This window comes from Pristiophorus japonicus, chromosome 8 (assembly GCF_044704955.1).
Source record: "Pristiophorus japonicus isolate sPriJap1 chromosome 8, sPriJap1.hap1, whole genome shotgun sequence".
Lineage (NCBI taxonomy): Eukaryota > Metazoa > Chordata > Chondrichthyes > Pristiophoridae > Pristiophorus > Pristiophorus japonicus.
The window spans coordinates 198,403,763-198,417,163 of NC_091984.1; the positions used below are offsets into that span (position 1 = coordinate 198,403,763).

Below are 13,401 nucleotides of genomic sequence, written 5' to 3' on the forward strand. Positions count from 1 at the left end.
GGGGGGTGGTGTGAGGGAGTGGTGAGAGGGGGTGGAGGGGGGGGTGGTGTGAGGGGGTGGAGGGGGGGGGTGGTGTGAGGGGGTGGAGGGGGGGGGTGGTGTGAGGGGGTGGAGGGGGGGTGGTGTGAGGGGGTGGAGGGGGGGGAGGTGGTGGGGGGGGGGGAGGTGGTGTGAGGGGGTGGGGGGGGGGTGGTGTGAGGGGGTGGGGTGGTGTGAGGGGGTGGGGTGGTGTGAGGGGGTGGGGGGGGGAGGTGGTGTGGGGGGGGGTGGTGTGAGGGAGGGTGGTGTGAGGGGGTGGGGGGGGGGTGGTGTGAGGGGGTGGGGGGGGGTGGTGTGAGGGGGTGGGGTGGGGGGTGGTGTGAGGGGGTGGGGTGGTGTGAGGGGGTGGGGGGGGTGGTGTGAGGGGGTGGGGGGGGGTGGTGTGAGGGGGTGGGGGGGGTGGTGTGGGGGGGGGGTGGTGTGGGGGGGGGTGGAGGGGGGGGTGGTGGAGGGGGGTTGGTGTGGGGGGGGTGGTGGTGTTAGGGGGTGGAGGGGGGGTGGTGTGAGGGGATGGAGGGGGGGGTGGTGTGAGGGGGTGGAGGAGGGGGTGGGGGGGTGTGGGGGGGGTGGTGTGTGGGGGGGGGGTGGTGTGAGGGGGGGGAGGGGTGGTGTGAGGGTGGTGAGGGGGGTGGGGTGTGAGGGGGTGGAGGGGGGGGTGGTGTGAGGGGGTGGGGGGGTGGTGAGGGGGTGGAGGGGGTGGGGGTGGTGTGAGGGGGGGGGTGGTGTGAGGGGGTGGAGGGGGGTGGTGTGGGAGGGGTGAGGGGGGGGTGGTGTGAGGGGGTGGAGGGGGGGGTGGTGTGAGGGGGTGGAGGGGGGGGTGGTGTGAGGGGGTGGAGGGGGGGGTGGTGTGAGGGGGTGGAGGGGGGGGTGGTGTGAGGGGGTGGAGGGGGGGGTGGTGTGAGGGGGTGGAGGGGGGGTGGTGTGAGGGGGTGGAGGGGGGGTGGTGTGAGGGGAGGGTGAGGGGGGGGTGGTGTGAGGGGTGGAAGGGGGGGGGGGGTGGAGTGAGGGGGGGGGGTGGTGTGGGGGGGTGGAGGGGGGGGTGGTGTGAGGGGGTGGAGGGGGGGTGGTGTGGGGGGTGGAGGGGGGTGGTGTGGGGGGGGGGGGTGGGGGGTGGTGTGAGGGGTGGGGGGGGTGGTGTGGGGGTGGAGGGGGGGGTGGTGTGGGGGGGTGGAGGGGGGGTGGTGAGGGGGGGTGTGTGTGGTGGGGGGAGGGGGTGGGGTGTGTGTGTGGGGGGTGGAGGGGGGGTGTGTGTGAGGGGGGGGTGGGTGGGGGGAAGGGGGGGTGAGAAGGGAGGGGGGAGGGTCGGGGAGAGGAGAGGAGAGGAGGAGGAGAGAAGGGGGTGTGGAGACAGACAGACCCACCCACCCACCCACCCAAGACCTCGAGCTTAGACCTACCGGACTGACAGGTCGATGGCGTGTGGGGGGGGTCGGGAGGTCGGTCGGGGGCTGGGGGTTGGGGGGAGCGGGCTCCGGTCGGGATCAAGCAGGAGCTGGACGTGGGAGGCAGCCTTATCGACACAGCCCCAGTGAGGCCATTCGGCCAGGCCATTCGGCCAGGGCACGCGGCCCCTCCCACACAGTTTTGGCGCCTGGAGCTACTGCACATGCGCGCCCACTGTAGCGCGCCTGTGCAGAGGTCCCGGCACTGTTTTCAGCGCAGGGACCTGGCTCCGCCCCCCACAGCCTTTTGCTGCGCCGCGCCCAGCTCCAGAGGGCCTGCAGGGAGCCGGAGAATAGGTGAGGTTTTTTTTAGGCGCACTTTGTGGCGCGAAAAACGGGCGTCCAGGTCGGGGCCGCGCCGTTCTAGGCGCAGCCCGAAACTTGGCCCGAACGTATGTACAGTTACTTTTTAATGCTAATTGTAACTAATTAAACCCAAAGAATAAAAGTATTTTCTCCATCTGCATGCACATTGATTCCAATTAGTATGACATTTTATCTTTTAATCTGAATATTTAAGAAAAGATTACATTCTTTGTACAAATGAAACAGAAATGTTGTCAAGAGTAAGAATTGTGGATCATATTTGTGTGTTACATATTTCAGTTTCTCTTATTCTGGATTGTTTATTTAATGCTATTTTTGTTATTATGCTTTCTTTATGTCTAAGTTGAATAAATATACCATACATTTTCAAAATTAAATTAAATAAAAATCTATTCTGCATGTAATCTTCCTTCTCTATTTCTTTGGATTTGTAGCTTGGAAAGTTTGCTGGCTTCAAAACAGCTTTGATCTTGGGCGGAGACAAGTTAGTACCTTTTTGGGTGGTAATCTGTAGTTTTGATGTTGTAATTTAATTCAACCAAGCAAAACCAAGAATTTAATGAGATGTGTGGTACTTGTTTTTTTAGAATGGAGGATCAGTTTGCAGCACTTCATGAAAACCCTGATATGTAAGTTGATGTTTTTCTTAAATGTTGCTGGATGACTAACCCCTTGAGGATAATTACTTGAAGTAGTTTATCTTTTAATTGTTCAAAGCTTTTGTCAAATGTATCTCCCAAAAGGTCTTTGTAACATTGCTTTCTTCGTGTATTATTAAGGTGGAAAGGTCTTCAACTACCTGAAATTTTGTTTGTAAAATAAAATGTTATTTGTTTTTAGAATTATCTCCCATAAAGAATTGGGCACACAATTGAGCTCAGTTAAAATTGTATAATGTTATTTATAGAAATGTATTGCTACTTCTGCTAAGAATTTCAGGTTTACATTTGTTGATGCAAGGGAATACCATAATAAAAATACTAAATTAGTAATGTTATCCCCCATTTTAACATGAGAAGAAAACCATGGGGCCCAATATGAAATTGGTCTCTTTGTGGTTGACTCCTTTCAATGATATTTAAGATGGGTAATTTGGGGACGGCATGATGGTGCTAAAGGTTGGAGCACAAGTGCTCAGTGCTATGCTAAGTCAGTAGTGATTTTATGTAGACTTATAACCTGTACAACTTATGTTCTATTTGTTCTCTTTACAGAATAATTGGCACACCAGGTCGTTTAATGCATGTAGTTGTAGAAATGAACCTCAAGCTACATAACGTTGAATATGTGGTCTTTGATGAAGCAGACAGGTAAAATTGATCAAATAGAACCAGTACCTCTTCCCATTGTTATTGCTGAATTATATTGCTGATTTTTGATGATGCTATGTATATTTCTGGGTTTTAAAGAAAAAAGAACGAACCTGTAGTTATATAGTGCTTTTCAGAACATCCCAAAGCACGTTACAATCAATGAAGTACTTTTGAAGTGTAATCGCTATTGTAATGTAGGAAAGGTGGCAACCAATTTACACACTGCAAGGTCCCACAAACAGCAGTGAGATAAATGACCAGATCATTTATAAGTGTATTTTAAGGGATAAATGTTGGCAAGGACCGGGAGCACACTGTTGCTTTTCTTCAAATGGTGCCATAAGATCTTTTGCGCCCACTGGAGAGGGCAGACTTGGCCTTAGTTTAACATCTCTTTTGAAAGACCCACAATGCAGCACTCCCTCAGTACTGCATTGAAGTCGGTGGGGCTATGAACTCAGAAGTAAGTGTACACTGAGTCAAAGCTGATGAAAGTGTTTTTTTGTGGCACAGATCATCTGAACTTGGTACAGAGGTATAGTGATAAGACAAGGGTGTATGATGACATTTTCAAATTGGATAATTTGGCTACTTTACTAATCACAACCCAAAGTCAGAAGGATGATAAAAATGTAGTCTATTATAACGGCTTTATTTTTTGTGGTTTATTTAGTATATTTTTATAAATAAATTTCCATACAAGAAAGCTCAATGATCATGTATATTTAGCTTGTGTATGAGAAATTAAAAAAAAAAAGAAAATTGATTGCTGCTATGGCAGTCCAGGTTAGCTAGCCCGGACTTCCTTGGCAGCAATCAATTCTCCCCAAACTGAAAATATAAACACAGCAGATCGCACTTAGATTGTCAGTAATGTAATGCAGGGGTGATTAATAAGCTGTATTCGCTGTAATCAAGTTTATTTCAAGGCGATACTATGGCAACCAATGCAATTTTCACATTGCTCACGCGTTTTAACCTATTTTTGATGTTTTGGGGCAGAGAGTTAATGGGCTGAAAATTCCGGCCTCACCTGGTCTGTACGAAGTGCGCACGGATCCGGCGAGGCCTCGCAAAAGCCGGTTTTCAGGGAGCGATACGTATGCGCCGAAAATCGGCTTTTCCGATCTGTCAGGATTTCTCTTGACAGATCCTCCGCATCCCCGGGAGGACATTCGTGTGGGAGAGATTGGGCTATTTGCCCAACTGATGCCAACCGAATGTCCTTCAAACTTTTACGCTTGGTAAAAGCAGGCGCATAGCTTACTTTTACCAGCGTAAGAGTTTTAAAACATATAAAAATTAAATTTAAATTCATTTTTATATTTAAAAACCCTGTCCATTAAGGTAAATTTATTTTTAACCCAATTAAAACACACAAAAATTCAAAAATCGAAAACATTTAATTTTAAATATGTGAGGTGTTTTATTTATTATGCTGTGTTTCGGTGTTTGGGGTTTTTCTTATTGATCGTAATGGGAGCTCGTACAAACAGCTCTCATTTTTATCAATGAAAATACTGCATAGTGATTGGTGGTCCAGGTCCACGTGACTCCAGCTTCTCCGAACGTACCTCGAAGACAGGTACCCATGTGCTGCGCAGCGACTCTAGGCCTCCAAATCTAGGATCTTGCATTTCTCCAGGGCCAACAGGTAGATTCGCAGATTTTTTTCGGGTCGGAGGAGTTCGTACGAAGGAAGCCTCCAACCGCAATTTTCCTCCCATTATCTTGCTTGTAATTAGCCCATGCTTTGTGCAGAAAAATGTGCATTTTGAAATTGCTATGATCACATTTGATGAATTTTTAAATCATTTTTCAGCATTTGGGTGAACTGGCAAGGCCAGCAATTTTTGCCCATCCCTAGTTTCCCTTGAGAAGCTGGTGGTGGGCCTTGAACTGTTACAGTCCATGCGGTGAAGGTATTCCCACAGTGCTGTTAGTTAAGGAGTTCAAGTATTTTGGACCAGCAACAATGATGGAATGGCGATTTATGTCCAAGTCAGGGTGGTGTGTACCTTGGAGGTAATTGTGTTCCCATGCACCTGCTGCCCATGTCCTTCTAGGTGGAGGAGGTTACAGCTTTGGGAGGTGTTTCTGAAGCATCCTTGACTACTTCTTACAGTGCCTCCTGCAGATAATACACACTGCAGCCATGGTACGCTGGTGGTGGATGAAGTGGTTATTTAAATTATTGGATAGGGGTACTGATCAAATGGACTGCTTTGTCCTGGATGGTGTTGAGCTTCTTTAAGCTTGGTAGGAATGACTCATTAGTACTAAAATAACACAACTTATTCTCAAACAGCAAAAAGAAGAGCGTACAAAGCACTCCAATCCTGTCTTAGTGGCACATTGGAGAAAAGTATGTCTACTTTATGATTAATTATAGATTGTGAATTGAGAAAGTGAGAACTTTTTTTTTGTATAAAAGTACTGCCACACTAAGATTAATTTGAATTAGTGATTGTCCTCTCATTCTGCTTAACGTGCAAACATTGGTGAATGATCCTATTTGTAAATGTGCCAATAGTCATTTTTTTGTAAAATATTCACAAAGACAGCAGAGAGAATGAGAATGTAAAGAATGGAATGTTTGCTGATGGTACTTTACTGAAATGTGCTGTAAATATTTTTGTTTATTTTTTGCCAGATTGTTTGAGATGGGATTTGCAGAGCACTTGCAAGAGATTATCCAGAGGTTACCAGACTCTAGACAGACCTTGCTCTTCTCAGCCACACTGCCTAAGCAACTGGTGGAGTTTGCACGTGCTGGTAAAGACTTTAATAAGCTTGTTTTAAAACTGCAGTAATTTACTTTAGAATTTCAGAAGTACTACCTGTTAATATTCACCGTGGTTTATATAATAGTTTACTGATAAAATAGGGTTTTATTTTAAGCGGAAGCACAACTTGTTAATTGCAAATTAACCTCTGGCTTAGGTGGATAAGTAACTAAGCCATACAGAACAGGAAAGTTGTTGGCTGATTTCAGCTGTGGTGGTGCTAGATGGTGCTACACTTGTTTTTATTACCCCTTCGTTAGGAAGTGGAGAATCAACCGAGGGTACTTTTCTGAATACTGTGCAGCGCTCCCTGCTAGAAATGCATATGTGTGAATGTCCGATGAGAGTAAGTCAGGTTCAGAGACAATGCCCTTTGTTGACAATGTCTAAATTGATGCATGATGCACTTAGTGAGGTAATATTGTGGCTGGTGCTGACATAACTATCTCAGCAAAGAGCCTTCAATAAGGGAAGAGAGAAAATGAGCATGAGAGCACTAGAAGAGGAAAATATTAATCACGTCTTTTTATCAGTTTTGTGATAAAGAATACCATCAAAATCAAAAATGATTTTTGGCTTAAAATGTCCATTTTGTTCCACCTCAGTAGAGAGCTTATGAACTGAAATGTAGACACTGTCTAAAGGGAATGTTAAGGTTAAGAGTTTAATTGGTTATATTTGGTACCACACTCTAGCATCCTTTTGAAAGCTAATTTACTGGTACCAACAAAGATTTTACTCATCACTGCAAAATAATAAATCCTTAAATTTCTATTTTCAGGCTGTTGTTATCTGCAAATAATTTTAATAAAACAATCATGTTTTCCATGGGGAAACCTCCATTTTCACAATACAGTTGTCGTTACAAACTTGTTAAAAGCTGAGATGTTTGATCATATTTTTGTCTGCTTAATGGGACAGATGCATTGTAAAATTGTTGTTGAGCAGGCGAGCACTGAAATGCTCAACTGAATTATACCGTCATAGGGAGTGTTTTTGTTTTCTTCTGTTAATCATTATGACTGCCAAAATAGATTGATTGTCCCTGTGTTTCCCAGAAAATACCCAAACAATTCAATTGTAAGATGGCATAGTGATGGTAAGAGTGTTTATGTATTTAAACGTTTACTCACTCAAGAGCCATCTGAGACTATATAATTATAGCATGGAATAAATGTGATGCTCTGCATTACATTTCAATTAATATTGGATTTTGTACATGTGGAAAAAGTTGTTTAATATTCGTTTTGCTTATCATTTGAGTTCTGTATAATATGAAATTTTGTACCTGAAATTGGGGGAAATTAATTTCTAAAGGTTACAGTTGTGCCAATAAAAACCCTAAATGTAGTAAATTTTATTTAGCTGCATTCCTGTTTATATATGCCTGCATTTATTTTAAGCAGTTCTACTCAAAAATGTGCAGCCCTCACCTGGCATTTTCTTGTTAATGTGAACTACAGTACAATATTATTATAGTTTAAAACTAAATTTGGTAGTGATGATCTGCTTTTTGTTTTTAAAGTTTTAAAAAAGCTATTTAAATTAATAGTTTAAAAATTAATGTATGTTCCAGGTTTGACAGAGCCAGTTCTAATCCGGCTGGATGTAGACTCTAAACTGAATGATCAGTTACAGGTATGAATCTTTTTATAATGGCATGCCATGTACAAATTCAAAATTATGAAGAATGTGCACTTAACCTTTAAAATGAACAGTACAAAGAGTATTGCATTTTTAAGTATAAACTTGCATGGTGCTATATCTTTATTTTGTGGACAGTTGTATTAAGTACATCTATATTACACCATTCATTTGTGCAAAAGCTACATCTGTTATAATTGCCTGCTTCCATTTGACTTCAGTTTATTACAGTACTAATGGTAACATAATTCTTATCAATTTGTAATCATTTCAAATGAATTAGACGTCTTGAAAATAGAAAATGTTTAGCATTGAGGGATTGTTACAGGTAGATTTATACTATCATAGACACAGTTTGTTCAGATCTAAATGGAATTTGTGCTGGTGAAAGTTTGATCAGTTATGGGAGATGATAGAAGATTACAAAGTAACGGTAAATGGTACAAATTGTTAACTTCAACATAAGTCTGAAAATACCATTTATCATGATTAAGAATGAGCAAATTTGACTGTCTAGTGTCGTATGTGGTTTTAAGGACGTGGCCTTTTTAACAAATAATCACACATGAACATCTGCATTAAACATTATATCTGGTATTTTACAGTTGGCATTTTTCCACGTACGGACTGATGACAAGGCAGCTGTTCTGCTTCACTTGTTGAGAAATATCATAAAACCTCAAGAACAGACCGTCATTTTTGCTGCTACCAAACATCACGTGGAATACTTAAAAGAGGTTTGTGTCAAATGTGAATGTTGGAAAAGAATGTTCAAACTAAATGTCAGCCTTAGCCAAGAGAACAAAAGCCATCTCTTGATTTCTCAAGGATCTCTATTCAGCTTAACTTGACTGTATTTGACTTTTTAAAAATAAGAACATAAGAAATGGGAGCAGGAGTAGTCCATTTGGCCCCTCGAACCTACTCCGCCATTTAATAAGATCATGGCTGATCTGATCATGTATTCAGCTCCACTTCCCTGCCCGCTCCCCATCATCCTTTATTCCCTTACCGCTTAAAAATCTGTCTATCTCCACCTTAAATATATTCAATGACCCAGCCTCCTCAGCTCTCTGGGGCAGAGAATTCCACAGATTTACAACCCTCTGAGAGAAGAAATTTCTCCTCAACTTGGTTTTAAATGGGCGGCTACTTATTCTGAGACTATGCCCCTTAGTTCTAGTTCCCCCTATGAGTGGAAATATCCTCTCTGCATCCACCTTGTCAAGCCCCCTCATAATCTTAATACGTTTCAATAAGATCACCTCTCATTCTTCTGAACTCCAATGAGTAGAGACCCAAACCTACTCAACCTCTCCTCATAAGTCAACCCCCTCATCCCTGGAATCAACCTAGTGAACCTTCTCTGAACTGCCTCCAAAGCAAGTATATCCTTTCGTAAATATGGAAACCAAAACTGCACGCAGTATTCCAGGTGTGGCCTCACCGATACCTTGTATAGCTGCAGCAAGACTTCCCTGCTTTTATACGCCATCCTCTTTGCAATAAAGGCCAAGATACCATTAGCCTTCCTGATCACTTGCTGTGCCTACATACTATCCTTTTGTGTTTCATGCACAAGTACCCCCAGGTCCCGCTGTACTGCAGCACTTTGCAATCTTTCTCCATTTAAATAATAACTTACTCTTTGATTTTTTTTCTGCCAAAGTGCATGACCTCACACTTTTCCAATATTATACTCCCATCTGCCAAATTTTTTGCCCACTCACTTAGCCTGTCTATGTCCTTTTGCAGATTTTTTGTGTCCTCCTCACATTGCTTTTCCTCCCTTCTTTGATCGTCAGTAAACTTGGCTACGTTACACTCAGTCCCTCTTGCAAGTCGTTAATATAGATTGTAAATAGTTGGGGTCCCAGCACTGATCCCTACGGCACCCCACTAGTTGTCAACCAGAGAATGAACCATTTATCCTGACTCTCTCTGTTTTCTGTTAGTTAGCCAATCCTCTATGCTAATATATTACCCCCAACCCCGTGAACTTTTATCTTGTGCAGTAACCTTTTATGTGGCACCTTGTCAAATGCCTTCTGGAAGTCCAAATAGACCACATCCATTGGTTCCCCTTTATACACCCTGATCGTTACATCCTCAAAGGATTCCAGAAAATTTGTCAAACATGACTTCCCCTTCATAAATCCATCCTGACTCTGCCTGATTGAATTTTGCTTATCCAAATGTCCTGCTACTGCTTCTTTAATAATGGATTCCAACCACAGATGTTAGGCTAACTGGTCTATAGTTTCCTGCTTTTTGTCTGCCTCTTTTTTTAAATAGGGGCGTTACATTTGCAGTTTTTCAATCTACTGGGACCTCGCCAGAATCCAAGGAATTTTGGTGAATTGCAACCAATGCGTCCATTATCTCTGCAGCCACTTCTTTTAAAACCCTAAGATGCAAGCCATCAGGTCCAGGGGACTTGTCCGCCTTTAGTCCCATTATTTCGCCGAGTATTACTTCTTTCGTGATAGTGATTGTTTTAAGTTCCTCCCTCCCTATAGCCCCTTGATTATCCTGTTGAATATTGTTAGTGTCCTCTACTGTAAAAACTACACAAAATATTTGTTCAGAGTTTCTGCCATCTCCATGTTCCCCATTATTAATTGCCCCATCTCATCCTCTAAGCGACCTACATTTATTTTAGCTACTCTTTTTTCCTTTTTATATACCAAAGCATCTCTTACTTTCTGTTTTTATATTTCGTGCTAGTTGACTTTCATAATCTATCTTCCCTTTCCTTATTTTTTTTTAGTCGTTCCTTGTTGGCTTTTAAACATTTCCCAATCCTCTGGCCTCCCACTAGTTTTGGCCACTTTGTGTGCCGTTGTTTTCAATTTGATACCATCCCTTATTTCCTTCATTAGTCACGGATGGTTATCCCTTCTCTTACAGTCCTTCCTTCTCGATGGAATAAATTTTTGTTGAGAGTTATGAAATATCTCCTGAAATGTCTGCCACCGCTCATCAACTGTCCCACACTTTAATCTATTTTTTCAGTTAACTTTAGCCAACTCTGCCTTCATACTTTTGTATTCTCCTTTATTTAAGCTTAGGACACTGGTTTGAGATCCAATTTTCTCACCCTCCAACTGAATTTGAAATTCAACCATGCTATGATCACTCATTCCAAGAGGATCCTTTACTAGGAGATCATTTATTAATCCTGTCTCATTACCCAGTACCAGATCTAAGATAGCCTGCTCCCTGGTTGGTTCCGCAACGTACTGTTCAAGGAAACTATTCCAGATGCACCCCATGAATTTTTCCTCAAAGCTATCCTGGCCAGTTAGATTTGTCCAATCAATATGAAGGTTAAAATCGCCCATGATTATTGCCATTCCTTTTTTTACAAGATTCCATTATTGATTTATACTCCATCCAACAGTGTAGCTACTTTTAGGGGGCCTATAGACTATGTCCACCAGTGATTTTTTCACCCTTATTATTCCTTATCTCCACCCAAATCGATTCAACATTTTGCTCTTTTGAGCCAATATCGTTTCCCACTATCGCACTGATCTCATCCTTTACTAACAGAGCTACCACCTCCTTTTCCTTCCGAATTGTCAAATACCCCTGAATATTTAGTTCCCAGTCTTGGTCACCTTGCAGCCACGTCTCTGTAATGGCTATCAGATTATACCCATTTGTAACTATTTGTGCCGTCAGCTCATCTATTTTGTTACGAATGCTGCATGCATTCAGATAAAGAGCTTTTCCTGCTTTGACCCCACTTTCCGATGCACTTTTATGTTCCCTTCCTGTCACGCTCTAGTTTTCATTTCCCCCAGTGCTACCCTGCTCAATTGCCTTCTGCTTGTTCTTTGATTTTTTTAATTTTCTGCTCATCTGAACTGCCCCCCCCCCCCCCCCCAATTATTTAGTTTAAAGTCCTCTCTACAGCCCTAGTTATTCAATTCGCCAGGACCCTAGTCCCAGCACGGTCGAAGTGAAGCCCGTCCCAACGGAACAGCTCCCCCTTACCCCAGTACTGGTGCCAGTGCCCCATGAACCAAAACCCATTTCTCCCATACCAGTCTTTGAGCCACATGTTTAACTCTCTGATCTTATTTATCCTATGCAAATTTGCTCGTGGCTCAGTTCGTAATCCAGAGATTATTACCTTTGTGGTTCTGCTTTTTAATTTGGCCCCTAGCTGCTCAAAATCCTTCAACAGAATCTCTTTTGTTTGTCCTATCTATGTCGTTGGTGCCCACGTGGACCACGTCAACTGGATCTTCCCCCTTCCACTCCAGGTTCTTCTCCAGCCCAGAGGAAATGTCCTTGACCCTGGCACCGGGTAGGCAACACAGCCTTTGGGTCTCATGCTCTCAGCTGCAGAGAACATTATCTATCCCCCTAATGATACTGTCTCCTACCATTACAACCTTTCTTTTCACTCCCCCCACTTAAATGGCCCCTGTACCACAGTGCTGTGGTCAGTTTGCTCATCCTCCCTGCAGTCCCTGCTCTTGTCCACACAGGGAGTAAGAGCCTCGAACCTGTTGGACGAGAGCAAGGGCTGAGACTCCTCCATCACTACCTCCTGGATCCCCATATTATCTCATAGAAACATATAAGATTCCGACGGGACTGCTCAGGTTAGATGCGAGAAGAATGTTCTTGATGTTGGGGAAGTCCAGAATCAGGGGACACACTCTTAGGATAAGGGGTAGGCCATTTAGGACTGAGATGAGGAGAAACTTTTTCACTCAGAGTTGTTAACCTGTGGAATTCCCTGCCGCAGAGAGTTGTTGATGCCAGTTCATTGGATGTATTCAAGAGGGAGTTAGATATGACCCTTACGGCTGAGGGGATCAAGGGGTATGGAGAGAAAGCAGGAAAGGGGTACTGAGGGAATGATCAGCCATGATCTTATTGAATGGTAGTGCAGGCTCGAAGGGCCGAATGGCCTACTCCTGCACCTATTTTTCTATGTTTCATACTTCCTCACTTGTAGTCACACCCTCCTGTCCCTGACCACGGACCAAATTTGAATTAGTTAATCTAAGGGGTGTGACTGCCTCCTGGAACATAGCCTCCCCCTCCCTGATTTTTTTTAAACCAGCCCTTTGAGTACTATAACCATGTTAAATTTCAAAATGGACAATTTTTCTGCCAAGTAAACTCTGGGAGAATAAAACATAATTGCATTCCTTTCCTCCACTAGAATAGGTCTGAGGGGAATAGCTGGGGAAATTGTGATGTTGACTATGCGAAGGATGTAATTAATGTCTGACACCACACTGCGACCTAAAACACCTCATGCTTAAGGGCTTTTACCCAGTATAATTATTGTGCCTCCAATTCATTGGTGCCGATTATCAATATATTTTTATAAATTTGTGTGTTCTCAAAACAAAAGCTGTTGTCTTAGTAAGGCTACACCTATAGTATTTTACAGAATTGCGCTCTGCATCAAAGGGTATATACTACAGGAAATATCATTCTGGTGATTGTATTTGGTGTTATTTTGTGGTTGTAGTTGACTCACCATTGAGAAGCCTGCATTGCATTTGATCAGTGATCCCACAATCTTGAGTTTCAGGCTGTAGCTGTACTAGACTACAAGTCTGAGGCTGGTAGCCACAGTGTGTGAAGTGTAGCTGACAAGATCAGGGTTATCCCTGGCTGCAATTCACACTATGCCCCTTTCTCATTACATTAAAAAGACTCAATACATTGTCCATGGATTCGCTGGATTACAAGCAGTTTTTAATGCTATCTTCACATTGAATTGGGGTTTTATTCCTCTTAGTACAATGCCCAAGTGCTGTGAGGAGGCCCCCTGGATATCACTCTCATCACTTGGCTTTAGTATGTGTGGGTGTC

The 13,401-nt window shown here is 43.6% G+C and overlaps 1 protein-coding gene across 1 annotated transcript in view; it reads left to right on the top strand.

The window, feature by feature from the left end:
• Positions 1-13,401, top strand: part of ddx54 (DEAD (Asp-Glu-Ala-Asp) box polypeptide 54) — a 54,760-nt gene that overhangs the window by 12,061 nt on the left and 29,298 nt on the right. The window contains exons 5-10 of the mRNA XM_070887738.1: positions 2,243-2,292; positions 2,396-2,437; positions 3,023-3,118; positions 5,775-5,896; positions 7,484-7,545; positions 8,157-8,288. Of these exons, the coding sequence (XP_070743839.1) occupies positions 2,243-2,292; positions 2,396-2,437; positions 3,023-3,118; positions 5,775-5,896; positions 7,484-7,545; positions 8,157-8,288 (504 nt within the window). The remainder of the gene's footprint in view (positions 1-2,242; positions 2,293-2,395; positions 2,438-3,022; positions 3,119-5,774; positions 5,897-7,483; positions 7,546-8,156; positions 8,289-13,401) is intronic.